Here is an 18,676-nt window from a genome sequence, read left to right on the forward strand (position 1 = left end):
CGTGTCAGTGATGCAGGACGCAGGATCTGACAATTACACTATATTGTTTTTCGCGTTGATCGAAAAACACTGTATAGCGTACGAGGTCTTTATTAATCCGGGTGGTGCAGAACAGTAGAACGTTATAGCCCAATTCATTTCGTTTGTGAAGGGAAATGAAGTGAGGTTTAACGCTCTACTGCTCCGACTAGACTAATGAAGACGGTCAGTGATGGGACATATAGTTTTATCTTAAAGAACATACATAATTTCTTAATTATTGATTGTTTGGTTGAATTACAAAGTTTATTATATTTAATAATATTAACATTCGGTATATTGGGGGTTGGATGGCCGAATGATTAACACGGGCGTACTGTATAATAAAGTCTGTCATTGAATCAACTGGCGTGGTTTCGAATCCCCGGTTGTACGTGACAAAGGAGTAGGGTCGTCTGTCCAACCTCGTGGGGTTTTTTCCGGGTCCTCCAGTTTCCTCCCACTGTTAAAGACCCCTTTAGTAATGGGAGGAACCCGGGGGACCCGACGATAGCTACGAGATTGCACAGGCGCATCTGCTCCTTGTCACATAGAAACTGGGAATCGAACTAACGCTACTTGACTCGATGACATACCTTATGATCTAAAGGGTATACGTTAAACAATTCAGCCACCCAAAACACGTAAAAATAGTAATGTGTACCATCGATTTATCTTTAGAGAGAGCAGTAGAAATATAACCAGCACCATTAGTTGATTTTCCAAACATCTCAAAACTATAAGTATCGTCATCATTAGCTTCATAGGTTACAGCCATTGTACAGTCATCGCCAGTACAGGTATGTGGATGAAAAAAACAGCCTTTAGTTTTGCCACAAGTGTTGAAGTTAACTGGTGTAAACTCTGCTGAAATTTTAGGTAGCTGCAAAAATAAAGTTAAAGGCTCAATACCACTCTTGTTGTAACTGAATAATATGTCCCAATCTTTATTCCGGTCAACAAATTGTACTATTTTACAATATTCCAATTAATTGATGATACAAATTTCATCTTAACACACCTAATATAAAAAACTGGAAAAATTCAACTTAATGATTTGAAAAGCCTGACGTAAAGCTTTTCAAATGTGACTTGGATTTAAAAATATTTTTGAACCCTCTGGACAAGTAAAATAGGATTTAATGGATAATTTACACAACAGGTAGGACACTAACACATCTAGTACTTTGAATAAGGCTATTTTTTATTTTCTGGAGCTGTCAAGCCAGCAAGAGTGTTATTGTCCCTTTAACAGAAATGAAATGAAGTGAAATGGGGTTTAATCTGGATGAACTTTCTTGGCCAATGCAGTGATAGAACACCCGACCTTCAGGCTAGCGAGCCAGCGTCTTACCCACTTAGCCACCGTGAGCCCCCTAAAGTTAACAGATTTCAACAGGGTTTAAATACAAAAGTTTTATGTAAGCCACAAATAATACGGTCAATACAGAAAGCTAGCGGTGCATCCGGCTTTAGGGCGGGAGAGTGTGGGGGGGGGGCGGAGCTGGGTGGTGGTTCAGTCAAGGCTGTGAGTTAGAATCTGGCTCATTGACCAGGGTGTCTCGGGTTCGCTCCCGGTGTTGGCCGAGAAAGCTCCTCGGGATTTTCGGGCGCAGTTTTCCTTTGTCAGCGGTTCAGGACAGAGGACCTGGCCAGAACAGTGTCTTGTCGTTCAGATGTGACGAAAAACCGGAGTCCCGTGTACACTTTAACGTGCACATAAAAGACCCATTGGCAGTTAGAATTCGAAATAAGAGTAGGTCGTAGTGCTGCTGCCCGGGTAAAATTTCCCCCATAGCACACTGTATGGCGTAAAGCCCGTCTTGATTACTTGATTATCCCAGTCGGTTCATAAAAGTAGGACGATAAACCCCATTTCATTACCTAACGTAGTACTGGTATAGGAATCTTAGTGAAACCGGATGTAGTATAGTTCCGTGTACTCGTGGGTTTCTCCGTGAGAGAGAGAGAGAGAGAGAGAGAGAGGGGGGGGAGAGGGGGGTAACGTCCACTCGACACAAACTAGGTCATTTCGGGACTAACATATGGTAGGAGGAAACCGGAGGACCAGGAGAAAACCCACGAAATGGGACAGGTGATCCAACTCCTTGTCACGTACAACCGCGGAATCGAAACCATGCCAGTTGACTCAATGACAGACCTTATGATGCTCACCCTTGTCAGTGATGCAGGGTGGAGGGCCTGACGAGGATTGCTGTCTAGTCGTTCGGATGGGGCGAAAAACCGAGGTCCCGTGTACACATTGGCGTGCACGTAAAATATCCCTTGACAGTTGGAATTCGTATGCCCGTCTTCATTAGCCCAGTTTGGAGCAGAACAGTAGGGCGTTAAACCCATTTCATTTCACCTTATCGTGCAGCGCGCACGCGCTAACCATTCGGCCATCCAACCCCCGCCACAAATATAGGTGAGAAGTTAAACCAGATATGCATAAAGCGTAACAATACCAATGCTGACTAAACAGAGTTATTGGTTTACATTCGCTTGACATGTTTTTACAAAGGTTCAATTTTTATCTAAGGCAACCCCCATTGTGACTCTGTAAGATATTGACTATTTAGTTTGGCCAAAATTTGACCAGTAGAAAATAGTTCAAGCAGAACCTGTCGAAATAAATCACAAATAATTTATTCTATATACAAATAGCTTTATGGGTAGTCTATCGACATCCCAAACTTAGACTGCCGTCTACAGCTAGTTCCGCCTGAGAACAGGCCCTAAGCTAATTACCCGACATTTTAATTCTTACATCGACGCTTTTAGTCGAAAACACTGAGTATGCTTTTAGTAATTTTTAGAAGTATTTGTTTCTCTTCTATTGTCATATTGAATGAAATTAAATATGTTTATTTAGCCGATGTATGTATGAAAGATGTCAAACTAATCAAAGCCGAATCACAAAATAGTCCTCTAATTACTCAATATGGCGGCGCCCATGAAAGATAATTTCACAGAGGCGGTTTTGTTTGCGAAGACAAATTTAGGAGTATCTAACCTTGTTTTGAAAGATAAACAGATTGAAACTCTAAAAACAGTTTACAATGGCAAAGAATGTATTGCAATATTACCCACTAGCACATATTATATATCGCTTTTACTGGAGTGGCAGAAGTTGACATTTTGCTAATGCGATGTGTTTACATAAAATAGGTGCTTGATCGGGTTATTTTTACTCTGTTGTGTACACAAAGCAGTGGTCCAGTCGATAAGTCCAGCCCCTAAATGATCACGTGAGCGTTTTAAATGGAGGCTAACTAGGGCAGTGATCATTCCGGCTGGATGACAAGATCTACACAAAGACAACACTCAATCACCCTAGAAGAGATATTTGTAGACTTATATCGAAACTAAGGGTGAAAGAGCGGCTGCGAGACTACAAACACCAAATCATCATCTGTGAGTGCGGAGAAGAATGTACCGTCAACCATGTCCTGGTAGACTGCGAGGTATACGAGGAGGAGAGAAGGGAACTAGTGAGAACAATGGAGACCAACAACATACCATTCAACACTAAGAACCTACTCTTCCCGAGACCAGATCTGAAACTGCAAATCTTCGAACAAATCCACTCCCTAATGGACACAGTTGGACTAAGTAGAATAGTGAAGTAAGAGGGGGTCACGGTTAGACGGGCCCGGCATCTAAACACTAAACTACATAGGGGATTTATACCAAACTGGCAGGATAGTGGAGTAAGGGGGAGTCACGATCAGACGGACTTGGCATCTAAACACTATTCCACCAAAAACAGACACCAAACCTACAGAGTGGGATAGTGGAGTAAGGGGAGGTCACGATAAGACGGGCCTGGCACCTAAACACAAACCCCACAAAGATGACATCTACCAAACAAGCAGGATAGTGGAGTAAGGGGGAGTTACGGTCAGACGAACTTGGCACCTAAACACTATTCCGCAAATAAAACTGATACCAAACCCAGAGAGTGGGACAGTGGAGTAAGGGGAGGCCACGATAAGACGGGCCTGGCACCTAAACACTAACCCCAAACGATGACATTTACCAATCCAGAAGCAGACGAGATCATCTACCAAACGATATGTTTTGTATTAAATAAAGGGAAGAACTTCCCACTAAACCAAATCCATGGCCTAAGGCCAAATGGAAAGATTGCAAAATCATATTCTAAAAAACAGGAATCAGCTTCGGCTCTCCTATGTCTTGTCTGCGATATCACTTATGTGGAAGCAGACGTTAAACACCAAGAACGAACGAACGAACGCAGTGATCATTATCTCGAAGTATGACGTAGATGGATGTCTGCGTGCAGTTTGGTCTATCGACAGATACAGGTAGACACCATGAGGTTTAAAGACCACATAGTATGATCAGGACAAAATTGCGTTTATTATATTCACTTACAACAATTTAATTCAAATCCATTCATAATTAATAGCGATATAGGTCGCAAATACAGACCTACCCTAAAAACGACTTTGTAAATGATCGAAAACACTCTTAATCTCCCCAAACCACAGTTAAATCACGGTGATCGATTGCATATTAGTCGTGTTTATTCCTTAATTACCGACAGATACGGGTTAGCTGCACTTTTTTTTCGTCATTTGAACAGACATTCTTGATGATAATTTGGACTAGAATGTTGGTGCATTGCATGATTCTGAGACGGACGGAACGGGGAATAACTGAAAAACGGCGACATAGCCAATAGATAAATCCTTTAACCAGCCGTAGTAAACATTCGAAACGAACAACTGTGCAATAATTTTACCAGATTGTGACATACTGGGCTCTTTGGAATTATAACGAATAATATATCGTTATGTTTTTAAAGGAATGCATAAGATCATCGGATAGGATAAGACGCGACGTGGCTCTACTAGTCTTTGTCCTTGTGATTGTACAAGTAGTCTCCCCTACGATATCCAACACTATAGTCAGGATAATAATGTTTATATTATCGGAAAAAAGGGTCCAGATTATTTTTTAAAAAAAAACCAAAAAAAAAAAAAACACCAAATAAGCAGGTAATCTGGCTCCACAGTTTTCCGAGCGTAAGACCGTGAATTATTATATTTTGGTCTCGTGGGTTCCACTGGCAAGAATTTCATATAGATCCTTTTATACATAAAACACAAATCTTTATGGAATACAATTACCGTATCTAATAGGAACAAGTATTCCCTGGTATTCCATAAATTGTTAAGTTATATTTTATGTGAACAATTACTAAAATTACTTGATTTTTCGTTATTTTTGGACATTTTGCATAAAATATGGACTGGACAGTAGTAGTACGACGTAAGACAAAAAAAACTCTCCGGCAATAGTACGTATAGTACGTATTTTGCCTGGAGCAATATTGATTGGAAATTCTGTATTTAGAAAACAGTTCAACATTCCAAAATAAATCTGTTTTCACACTGCAGATTTGAAGCCAACATTTTCGATCATTGTTCCGGTCTCGGGGATTTTACTGGAAATTATCGTTGGTGTAAAAGAAAACGATAGAATGTTCGGCCATTGTCGGTTATCCATAGAATGGTTTTAAAAATCAACCAACCGTACTACTTCACTCAGAAATAAACCATATCTATAGTGTGAAACATCTGAATTTAAAGAGTCAAAATTGTATCTTGTAGTTAAAGATACTTTTCCAGAAAAGGATTTATCTGGTGTTTTTTTTCAATAAAAGTATGGCAATTTTGGTATATATATGGAAAGTAGAAACATCCAATCTTACTAGAAAAATACTGGATTCCATGAAAAACACCCATGGGTTGCATACAGGGCAAAAATGTAAGGGTTTCCCTAACCGGCAACCCGACGATTAGTGATGTCTGCTCGAGTAACGTCAAAAGTAGCACGCTAAGATTGCCTAATCTCCCAGCGTTAGTGAGCGTTTGATGTATCTATGTTAAACTTGATGGTGCAACAGTTTTTGAGTTAAATCCAAAGAAAAAAAAATGGGCAATGGATAATCCGAGAATTTATTGGGCTTCGATATTTGTAATAAATAGTCAGCGATTAAAGACAACATAATGCATTCTCCTCCAGCTTCGCACCCGTTGCTAGGTACCCAGATAGGTAAGTCACGTGACACAAACATTACGTCTTTTGATCGATACATGTATTTTATAGCAGGGGTATTCCCTAACAATCACAATTTTTTTAGAAGGATTTGAAGCAAGATTATGATAGGGCAAATATATCATCAAATCACCCAGTTTGTACGTGGAAATGTATCTTTAATAATGTGACCTCGCCTTAAGTCTGGTGAAAAACACCGACACTATTTGCATAGCCATTATCGATGAACCGTAACAAAGTTCAAACTAAAATAAGTCGAATATTGTTTTTCTTAGTCGATGTCGACATGAAAAGTAAATAATTTCTCATCTGATAGCAAATTTTCTCACGCTTATAACAATAGAAAATAAAAATCCTGACTGCAGTCTTCTTTGTGTGTCTATCTCAAAAACTGTCATATATAAGTTCTCTTTTGTTTTCTTTCAGACATGCACATACTATTACTGCTAATCTTACATACAGGATTCACGCATGGTAGGTGATAACAAAGAAAATTGAACACTCGTGAGGAAATATAATAACTTAACATCTGTAATCACAGGAAAGTATACATAACTGCTTATTACAAGTTAACAGCGATTAGCAACTTTTCATCAGTGATATCTTGGCTGAAATCCGGGTCGCTATAAGCAATGACAACTGTCGCATACGGGGTAGGATATGATTACTGCTTCAAGGGAAAATACCATGTTACTATTTTTCAGTTGATTTTAACGAAAAATCGAGGGTTATCCGTATTTTTAACGACATATCGAGAGTCATCTCGTGCAAGCGAAAAAATCCTTTGCAGTTGTTATTCAAAAGAGTAAGACTAGACGGGAACACCGCTGGCATTATAATGAAAATTGCCATCAGTTAGTTTCGAAATGACCAAAGTAGATTACCTGAAATACAGGATCGACAATATTATCAGTAGAACCAGCTTGTACTACTGCTTTCACATTAAACCAAAAGACGCTGAAACTTTCAACAACTGTTGCCCTGCGTTTAATGAAAATAAAAAGCTATTGGACTAGTTCCTCAGAATACATAAGATATAGATGAATCATAGTTATCAAAAATAATCTTATTCAACAACAGGTCTATATGGGGATCTGATCGGTTGTAGTGGAAGGTCGCGTACTCAGGGGTTATAAGATATAGATGAAACATAGTTATCAAAAATAATCTTATTCAAATACAGGTCTATAATCGTATAGTCTTTTATACTTTCGATGGCCTCCACTACATGGGGATCTGATCGGTTGTAGTGGAAGGTCGCGCACTCAGGGGTTATAAGAGCGACTTTTGACCTTATGATGTTAGACATTTGATTAACCAATCAGCGTTGATGTTTCTAGTGGGATACCCACAGTTCCGTGCATCGCACGCCAAGACATTGCCACCAAAGACCGTTTCATTGGCTAATCCCTCACCCAGAACGCGGGTTATATAACAACTCTTCCAGTTCCTAGTTTGGTAAGGACAAGTAAAACGAAACGAAATAGAATCTCTGTTTTAATCAGACTGTCAAAATCTGATCCTAATAATAAAGGAGTATATTGTTTGTCTGTAATGGAAAATGTTATTACTCGTATGTTTTTACCCTACATAATAATTAATTGTTGCCCTACATGAGACAAGATATGTTCGTATCAAGGCTGGTTACTCAGAATACATAATAATTCTAATAATAACGGAGTTTATTGTTGGTCTGTGATGGAAAATATTAATATGATTTTGCCCTAGTAATAATTGTTTCTCTGCCGTTATGAAAATCTATACTAATATTTGTGACTGTCGTTTGTCTGTCTGTTCGAAGTTGGCGGTGCTACACTACGGCTGTCCCGAGGCTGAAATAGTATGTATAGGGGTCGCTCGGACCAGATATCAGAGGCCTAGGGCGAGAAAGTTTTTTCCGGATTTTCCGGTTCCGTCCTGTCAATGGTGCAGGAAGGAAGTTATGGCAAAGAACAACGTCTAGTCTTTCGGATGGGACGAAAAACCGAGTTTTTGTGTTCACATTGGCGTGCACCTGGACAGTGGGAATTCGATATAAAAGTAGGCCGTGGCGCCGCTGCCTGGACACACTGTGTGGCGAAGGCCCGTCTTCATTAGCTACGTTAAACCCCGCTTATTTTCATCCATCTAACCTGGTGATCAGAAACTTCAATCGATGCATACAAACGTAATTTAAAGGGGCTAAATCGCTAATATTTGGAACCTAGAAATTGACACAAATGGGTCGAAACGCATATAATAATGTAATATGAATGTATATAAACTGATTTACATTCAATCTTTTCTGTTTTCACTGTAATTTCTAATCATTTATGTTCGGCGAAATACGCCAGAAGTCTCAATTGAATGGCAATTACTAGTGCCTGGTTATTCCAGTCTACACCGATAGTATTTATTGCACATGCTCTCCAGATAAGAATATGGCGTCACCGTTTGACTAGACATGTGGAATATGCCTAGCCTCGTTTTTCAAGTCCCTTATTACAAATGACGCTGAAACGCATTATGGTACACGATTCGTGTACCAATGGTAAAATGTTTATTTTGTCTTAAATATTGGATATCAGAGGCCCATCTCTTCCCGGTAAGATCACAACATCAATGTTGATTTAAATTGACAAATAATTCGTGTTTTCAATGTTGAAGATTTTGGATGATATTGAGTTAGAGACTTAGCTACTTTAAAATCTGAGTATACATACGTAAACTGTATATCTCCTATATTCTCACTCGGTGCTCGCCATTTTATGGTCAATGACGTCACTGTGTTGTTGTTTGTGTGTGTTATTAAATTCTGGAATATGAAGAAAAAAAACAGTCATATAAATGTGATTACAATATAAACATTGTTTTTAAATATATCATTTGAAACTCAACTCCTTGAGTAATACAGATCAGGGGCCGAGCATGACGTCATCGCAGCCATCTTGGAATTGTTACGTCATATCAAAAATCAAAGTCCATCGATCAATGCGCAATTGCCAAAGACACAAACAAGGCAAGTTGCATGTCCATTGCGATTGTATTGGCGGCGCCTTCGGCTTTTTTCGAAGAGGGTCGATCCCCTGCAACAACATAAAGAACAACAAAACAAGTAGCTGTGCAGGCAGAGTTTCTCGTCTAAAAAGGAAATTCATACGCATGTGTTTTAAACTTATTATCCATTATATTAAGACCCAACTCCTATACCTTGTCTCCGCCGAAACAGTTCTGTGTTTGGAGTTTAGTCGTATTGAACTGTGTAAATTGTCCTTCTAGGACTTCTTGGTTTCCAATCAATCTGTGAACTTTCAACTCTAGACCTTTAAATGTTGTATCGTTTGCCGAACCAATAACAACTAAAAACAATAGAAACTTAAAATATATATTGTCAGGGTATTAAACAGAGGCGCACCAGAAAGACAAACGTGTAAATAAATTAAAATGAAATGCTCCTTTACTGGGCTAATGAAGACGGGCGTACGCCATATAGTGTGTTGTGAGGGAAATTGTGCCCGGGCAGCGGCACTATGGCCTACTCTTATATCGAATTTCAACTGCCAATGGATCTTTTACGTACACGCCAATGTATACACGGGACCTCGGTTTGTCGTCCCATCCGAAAGACTAGACAGCTGTCGTTGTCAGGCCCTCCGTCCTGCAACACTGAAAAGGGGAAACCACGTCGGAAAATTCCGAAGAACTTTGTCGGCCAATGTAGGGATCGAACACGTGTAAGTAATTAAGAAATAAACACTAAACCAAAGATTTATACTACCATGAACAGTTGAATTGCTAAGACCGTCAACATAAAAATGAAGTCACACGATGAATCAATTCTCGGCTGTTATAAAATAGATTCAATATTAAAATGGGAGACCTAACAGAACAGACACGTAACTGATGCGATTGAGCTCGAACCCCCACGGAACCAAGCCGAACCAGGCCCGGGGTAACCATATACAATTAGAATATTATAATGTCTGGTTGTGCTTTCTGATCAACGATATTCGACAATCTTAGCAATTACTCACAACAAAGGACAAATTACCATCCAAATATCACCTCAACCCGGGAGCATTTGGTAAATTACCAATGTAAACAATACTGTATGTAGATGAACAATACTTTCACCCTTTTTAATACCTTAAATCAATGTCCAAAGTTTTAGGGAAGACCCCAGATTAAATGAAGGACTGTCATGTTGCTGTACTTGGAATAGATTTGATTGAAAGGTAAGAATAGACACACTCCCTCAAAAGCTCAAGTATCAGAAGCCAATCCAGCAATGGTCAGAGAGGTATTTCTCGGGCCATTGCTTTAGGAATATGAGTAAATACGTACCTGTAAGTTCATCAAATATGTGGCAGGTAGTTTTATTAACAGTTAAAGGGTGTATCAGAAGCTTGATAGCACTAGTAAGCTGATACCGTTGACTAGTGAAGTGGTAAGTATTCTAAACTTATGTTTAGTATGTATAGAAAGGGGTTAGAAGGTGTGTAACTAGCTGTAAAAGATGTCATTAGTGGTGTGAAAGCGTGACTATTTATAAGAACCATCACTATTGAATACACAAACTTCGACAATAGTGATGTATATCATTCAACAGTCACAGTTTTAACGCTTAATGACTACTGCCTGATTACTAACAATTTAACTAACTAATACACATTATGTATATAAACTGACGACTTTGGTCTATTAGTATCGTATATTTTCATTTATAACAGTTAGTTGTTGCAGCGTCAACAATATCAACGTTACAGTGCTGCAGGTAACTTTATCTACAGTAATGGGTGTGTCATAGGGCTGATAGGTAGCTTTATCAACAGCTACATAAATGGCTGTGTCATAAAGCTGATAGGTAGCTTTAAGAACAGCTATAGTATAGGGGTGTATCAGGAGTTGATATGTATATTTATCAACATTAATTATGTAAAGGGTATATCAGACGGTTGATAGGTAGCTTTAGCGCCCAATTTGATTGGTCAGTTATAAAGGAACTACTTTTTTGTATTTTCAAAGAACAGTTTATTTTTTTATTAAAAGAAACTTCTTTTTTTATTAAAAATGAATTATTTTTATTTAATTGACCTTGATGGAAACACTGGGTCAATATATAAAGGTCTTTGCAATGGTTGAATGTAATCAGCTTCAGTAAAAGTGAAGACTATAGCAAAGAATTATATTTATTTATTTGTGCATGCAAGAAAAAATTGAGTGATAAATAAAATCTCCTACTCGTCTTTTTTGATATCAAAAAAAACAATATCATAAAAGACTCGTAGGAGATTCTCCATTTATCAACTGTTATAATAAAGGGAATATCAGACTATCGATAGGCAGCTTTATCAACTGTTATAATAAAGGGGTTATCAGACGATCTGTAGGTAGCTTTATCAACAGTTCAAAGTAGATTTATCAACTGTTATAATAAAGGGGGTATCAGAGGGTTGATTGGTAGCTTTATCAACTGTTATAATAAAGGGGGCATCATACGATCTGTAGGTAGCTTTATCAACAGTTCAAAGTAGATTTATCAACTGTTATAATAAAGGGGGTATCAGAGGGTTGATGGGTAGCTTTATCAACTGTTGTAATAAAGGGGGCATCAGACGGTCGATGGGTAACTTTATCAACAGTCCAAAGTAGATTTATCAACTGTTATAATAAAGGGGAAATCAGACGGTTGATAGACAGCGTTATCAACAGTTCAAAGTAGTTATATCAAATGTTATAATAAAGGGCATATTAGGTTGATTTATCAACAGTTATAGTAAAGGTGTATCTTACCTGTAAGTTCATCATCAGGCAGATAGGTAGCTTTATCAACAGTTATAGTAAAAGGTGTATCTGTTGTTTGATGTACTGCTGATCCATGATGGGGATACATTGTTAAACATGTTCCAAAAGGGGCACCGGTCATGTAGCAGGTCCCTGAAATGAAAAGATATAAAGACTTACGGTGGCAGTGGCATCCAACCAATTCTAGTATTAGAAAGGAGATAGGTATGAAGTATTATAATAACACCCAGTCAATTCTATTATTAGCAAAAAGCGGAGTATATAGTATGATGGTAATACCACCCAGTCATTTCTATTATTAGCAAGGAGATGGGTATAAAGTTCAATTGTAATAACACCCAGTCAATTCTATTATTAGCAAAAAGCGGTGTATAAAGTACCATAGTATTAACACCCAGCCAAATTCTATTATAAGCAAGGATATGGGTATAAAGTACCATGGTAAGAACACCCAATCAATTCTATTATTAGCAAAAAGCGGAGTATATAGTACCATGGTATTAACACCCAGTCAATTCTATTATTAGCAAGGAGATGGGTATAAAGTTCAATGGTAATAACACCCAGTCAATTCTATTATTAGCAAAAAGCGGAGTATATAGTACCATGGTATTAATACCCAGCCAAATTCTATTATTAGCAAGGAGATGGTATAAAGTACCATGGTAATAACACCCAGTCAATTATATTATTAGCAAAGAGAATTATATCACTAACAAAAGGATGACTATTATATGGTGGTAGTAAAATCCGGCTCAAGGTGAGTACGATGGCAGTAACACCAGTCCAAGTCTGTCGGAGGAGGAGTATAAGTGCGACGGTATAAGTACGACGTCGTTAACCCGGCCTATTCTAGTATCAGAGGAGGAGTATAAAGACGACGGTTTTAAACCCGGCCAAGTCTACCAGAGGAGGAGTATAAGTATGACTATGACGGTATTAAATCCAATCGACCAAATCAGTCAGGTGAGGAATTTTAACTTCGTAGAATGGTATAACGCCAGCCACGCCTATCAGTGGTGGGGTATAAGTACGGCGATATTAACACCAGCTAGGTTTGTCCGATGAGTATAAGTACGATGGTATTAACACCAGCTAAATTTATCAGAGGAGTATAAGTACGACGATATTAACATCAGCTGGGCCTATCTCATATGTATTATGTACGATATTAACACTAGCTACGTCTCTCAGAGGAGTAAAAGTACGGCGGTATTAACACAGGCTAAGTCTATCAGAGGATTATAAGTACGATGGTATTAAATTCAGCTACGTCTATCAGAGGATTATAAGTACGATGGTATTAACACCAGCTAAGTCTATCAGAGTGGGTATAATTACCATGGTATTAACTCCAGCCAAGTCTATCAGAGGGAGTAATAAGTAACATGGTATTAACTCCAGCCAAGTATATCAGAGGGGGTATAAGTACGATGGCATTAATTCCAGTCAAGTCTATCATAGGGGAGTATAAGTACCATAGTATAAACGATGGTTTATTTCTATTAATAACAGGGAGGTGGGTTAGGTGCCCTGCATTCATCCACTTCCCAAAGAGCTAGATATTATACAGATTATTGTTAATTGATACTGTTTAGAAATAATTGGTTTTGTTAGTAATACTGAATTATATTTAAGAAGGTAAGCCAATTGCTGATATAACTCTCCCCCCCCACCCCACCCCCCCCCCCCACCATCTCAATGATCAGTACATTTATTTAGTTGGGATTTCTAGTGTTATTTGTTTAAATTCTTGTTAAGTAAATACTGAAATATATAATTAACCAGCTAACAATATTAAATATATTTGCATTCATGTATACGTCCAGAATATTTGTTTTCTAATTTGTGCCTAAGTGGGTGAGACGCTGGCTCGCTAGCCTGGAGGTCGGGTGTTCGATCCCTGCATTGGCCGAGAAAGTTCATCGAGATTTTCCGGCGTGGTTCCCCCTTGTCAGTGATGCAGGACGGAGGGCCTGAGAAGGACAACTGTCTAGTCCTTCGGATGAGACAAAAAAACGAGGTCTCGTGTATACATTAGAATGCACGTAAAAGATCCCTTGGCAGTTGGAATTCGACATAAGAGTAGGCGATAGTGCCGCTGCCCGGGCAAAATTTCCCTCATAACACACTGTATGGTGTATGCCCGTTTTCATTAGCCCAGCATAGGAGCAGAACAGTAGGACGTTAAACCCCATTTCATTTCATTTCATTTTTGTTTTCTAATTTGTGTAATTCATGTGTTTACTTCTTTCCATATTAGCATTACAGTCCAACGTTCATAAAGGAAATGGTACTCAATAACGATCTGAAGTACCCACAGCAAAAAGAGCTCAACGGTGAATGAAAATGGTAATTCTGTCCGAAAAGGTATTTTATTAATCAGATTTGTATTGAAACCATTGCATGCATGTATCATATAAGTAAATAATCGCTTTCTCATACCTGAAACGATGTGTGTGTATTTAATTTATGGTGTTTGTGGATATATATTTAATAGCCATTCTATATCAGATTCTTTATTTCTTTTTATATTTACTTTGTGCTGTATGTTTCCTCCTCCCCCAGACAATTTGAAAGAACGGAACGCTGTAGATGCCTTTTCCTGCGAGTTTGGCCCTCACCCCCCCCCCCCCCACAATTGATATCGGACCACGCTCCTTCCGCGCCTGATTTCTATCAAATTTGAGGAAAATAAGCAGAAAATGTCAGAAGCTACTATGCCGCTTAACGTCTGCTTGACGACATCTTCTTCTGTACTCAACGTTATTCACCCAAGCGCTTAATACCGTAATTGAACAAAGCAGAAAATATATGTTACTACGTACTACGTTCCAATACAAAATGTATATCGTAAAAATAAAAAAAAATATATGTATATCTTTTATGGTCCATGAAAATATTAAAAAATTGTGAATAATACAATTAATATAAAGATCTTTTGTAAATTCGACAGGCGTGCATGTGTAACTGACATGTCCTATTTCTTTCCTGTTTTGACGCTAAACCTACCAAAATAAATTTATCGCTTGACCCAAGTACATGTAATGCATTACATAACATATATTCTACCTTAATATTTATCTACATTAATATTTTGACGCTAAACCTACGAAAAAAGTAACTTCATGCCACTCAAAATTTTGTCGATCGGTAAAGCTTGACTCAAGAAAACAATTTGGCCACGCCAACTGTGAAATAGACCCCAAAATTGTTCATGAAATATATATTCTACCTAGCCCCATTATAAAACCTATATATCTTTTGGTAAAAAATGGATATCTAACTTACCTTTGTTTAAATAAACAGCCAAGCAAAAACACAAAACAAGCAAGATCTCCATCATCAACAATGATATCTTTAAATTATCTAAAAAGGGTATTATCAAATAAACAAAATATCAGCTCTGTCCTTTGGGCATATAAGTAAAACTCACAAATGTTACTCTCTGCTGTTCACACTACATAACACCCCCTGGCGAGGTGACAATAACAGCACAATAAAAACAAGGGGTTTAAGTGAAGATACGTTAAGTAATAAATTAACGTCATACTATAAACTACTATTAGACGTTCGCAAGACAAGTCTAAATACATCTCTCAAGAACATGGATTTGAACGACCGCAAGATTTAAAAATTTTAAGATCAAATGGATAATCGAGATTTAGTCTCGATAATTAATTACCGGTGTGGCGATAGTAAACAATCTACGCTACAATAAAGGAATTTGGATGAACTTGTCAATTTATTCATTTTTCGTGGTCTATTTTTGAATTATTGTAGCAAGAACGGCCAGCTTGGTGTTGGCCGAGACAGTTCATCAGGATTTTCCAGAGTGATTCCACTTGTCAGTGGTGCATGACGAAGAGCCTTACGAAGGTAGCTGTCTATTCGTTCGGATGGGACGAAAAAACGGATAGTTGGAATTCGATATAGGAGTAGGCCATAGCGCCGCTGTCCGAGCAAAATTTCGGTCATAGCACACTGTATTAGCCCAGTCGGAGTAGGACAGAAGGGCGATAAACCCCATTTCATTTTATTTCTATATGTTACATAATGCATCTTTAATACATTTAAACAGTTTATAAACCTTCTTCAGTAAAGTAGCCTAGTGGATAAGGCATGCACTGGCTTACAAACCAGAAGGTCCGGCGTTCGATCCTGGTGCTGGCCGAGGATGAAGCCCGGGATGTAAGGCTTTTCCAGTGATGCAAGACGTTGGTCCTGGTACAAACAGTGTTCTGTCATTAGGATGGGACGAAAAACCGAACCACGATGTTACGGTGAGTATGCTGGCTCATTAACGGGGAAGACTCAAATTCAATATAGTTCAATTTTATTTCAATAATTCGCTTACGTGTAGGAGTCTTTAGCAGTAAGAGGGGACGGGGGGATCCGTAGAAAAGAACCGCCGAGTTTGGACAGGCGACCCTAAAAATAGTATATCTAGAAAATATTGCAGAGCATGAATAGGTAGTGAAATGGAGTTTAACATCCTACTGTTATGCACCGATTGGGCTAATGAAGACGGGCATGTGCCATACAGTGTGCTATAAAGGAAATTTTGCGCATACAGCGGCACTTCGCCCTACTTCCCTAATAACGTATGGCTTTGAACTCAATTTCTTTTCATTTTTATCTCCTAATATGGTATTTTTAAAAGTACAAACAGCAAATCACCATAACATCCAGAATCGAAAATGTACTTACGTAAGAGTGTCCCAAGCGGTTTGTCAATCTCTGAAGAAAATAAATAAGTTTGAATTTCTGGACCTTTTCTTATTATCCTCTAATTGTTTGAAACGCTAAGCTAGATTCCATTTCACTTGCGTCTTTTTATATATGCTAAGTGCAAAAACACAAATGATTATCATTATGATCTGGAAAATAAAAAAATGTGTTGTCACGAAGTGGTCCCAGTGGTATATTGTGTTGCGAAGACAGTCCACACCTCAATAGCAATGATTGGTCACGGTTCATAGCGGGCCATCGGACCGATGAGCAGAGTTCAGATGAACGAACAAATAGAAGATGTCCTTTATGAATAGAGTTAAACAGTGTTTTGGGGACTTAAAGGTTTGTTTACGAATGAGTATACTTTTAAAAAGGTCATCGATCGACAAACCTACTTCATTGGATCTTATCTAATTTAATATTTCCTTTCACTTGAGTGGTCTAACGCGCTTCATGTAAACATCATAACACTTTTTATCTCAACACGCGCTTCATGTAAACATCATAACACTTTTTATCTCAACGAGTCCATGGGTTCGTCCCCAGTCTTTTAGGGGCAAAGGGAAGGTCCGCCCGAATTTTCACTCTGATTTCCTATCAGTTTTACGAAACCCGCGTGAAAATGATTGAAATAAAAATATACCATATGTGATTCTGCACACAGTGAACTGTACATGTATAACCTTAAACCCCCCTCTCTCTCTCTCTCTCGCTCTCTCTCTCTCTCTCTCTCTCTCTCATGTTTACACGGAACCTCGTTTTTTTCGTCCTATCCGAACGACTATACATTGTCCCTTGCCAAGCCTTTCGTCCTGCATCACTGATGAACTTAATTTACAAAAATTAAAAATTAATTTACAAAAATTAAAAATTAATTTACAAAAATTAAAAATTAATTTACAAAAATTAAAAATTAATTTACAAAAATTAAAAATTAATTTACAAATTAATCGAAATTATTAGAATATTATTTTATTTGTGAAAATATGAAATCCATGATAATAAATTAATCTTAAAAAAGAAAATATGTGATAATGTTTAATAATGTACAATATTGTGTCAAAATATGAAAAGTGAACATACTATTTACTTGCTAACTATCAATTGATAACTACATTGAGAGTTCTGTTTGGTTAAAGATACATTATGTAAGATTTAGATAAAGAGCTAGCCATTCTTGCTATAATGGTTCGAAAATAGATAATGTAAAATGAATAATTTGAAAATTTCATTCAAATTACTCTATTGCGAGCGAAGATATTAGCCTTTGAAGATTTGACAAGACGTGTGCAATATTTTCAACCACCGTACTGGTTGTTCGAAGCTAAGTCTCGCTCCTTCATTTTTTAGCTTAAATCAAATTATGGCTGACCTGTTCTAATCTATTTAATATCGGAGAAATCCGATGCGATCGTGAGTTGATTATGGCCTGGATAAGTTAATTAATGTCTATTTAATAATTTAGAAAACATTTCAGGCCTAATTAAGACCCGCAATAGGCAGATTTAGCCCTTGCGTAATGTATGTTTAAGCAGTTGTGTGTGAGTGTATATATCAATTGATATCAATGTACATTAAAATAAATAAAGTACAAGTACTTCTGTGTTTACGGTAGATAAATGCATAAATAAATAAAAAATCCGTTCAGGTAAAACAAAAACATCTCCTCTTTACTTCATTCTGACATGCATTAAATCATAATTAATAATGTATATTTTACATTTGTGCACTGTTGAGTAAATTACAATGTAAATCAAAGCTCTGTGTGTTTAATTCCATTGTCATCAACAAAATGTAAGGAGTCTTTATTCTCAGCATGTGTACATGTATCATTTAATGGCATCGAATGCAAGTCAGAACATGATTGACAGGTTGAACTTCCTGGAAAAGAATGGGATAATTCAGGAATAATATATTCTGGCTCCTCTTCTATAGTCGACACGGTTCGGGCTTTAAGGTCTTGTGATTCCATAGGATCTGTTCCCATACTATAGATTCTATCTGCATTTTCATTTCTTCTTATTACTATATTTGTTTGTTCTTTTACTTG

The 18,676-nt window shown here is 37.7% G+C and overlaps 1 protein-coding gene across 2 annotated transcripts in view; it reads right to left on the minus strand.

Moving 5' to 3' along the window:
* The window catches only part of LOC130012154 (putative ferric-chelate reductase 1), a 257,602-nt gene extending 240,650 nt beyond the window's left edge, over window positions 1-16,952 (minus strand). For both annotated transcript variants that reach the window (XR_008787499.1, XM_056099476.1), the window contains exons 1-7: window positions 16,603-16,952; window positions 15,184-15,261; window positions 11,881-12,024; window positions 9,298-9,446; window positions 8,811-8,902; window positions 6,993-7,089; window positions 683-901 (exon numbers count right to left, since the gene is read on the minus strand). Coding sequence is in view for 1 of the 2 variants with exons in the window: in XM_056099476.1 (XP_055955451.1) it covers window positions 683-901; window positions 6,993-7,089; window positions 8,811-8,902; window positions 9,298-9,446; window positions 11,881-12,024; window positions 15,184-15,238 (756 nt within the window). In the remaining variant the exon portion in view is untranslated. The remainder of the gene's footprint in view (window positions 1-682; window positions 902-6,992; window positions 7,090-8,810; window positions 8,903-9,297; window positions 9,447-11,880; window positions 12,025-15,183; window positions 15,262-16,602) is intronic.
* Window positions 16,953-18,676: the final 1,724 nt, after the last annotated feature.

This window comes from Patella vulgata, chromosome 3, assembly GCF_932274485.2.
Source record: "Patella vulgata chromosome 3, xgPatVulg1.2, whole genome shotgun sequence".
In the NCBI taxonomy this organism is placed as follows: domain Eukaryota; kingdom Metazoa; phylum Mollusca; class Gastropoda; family Patellidae; genus Patella; species Patella vulgata.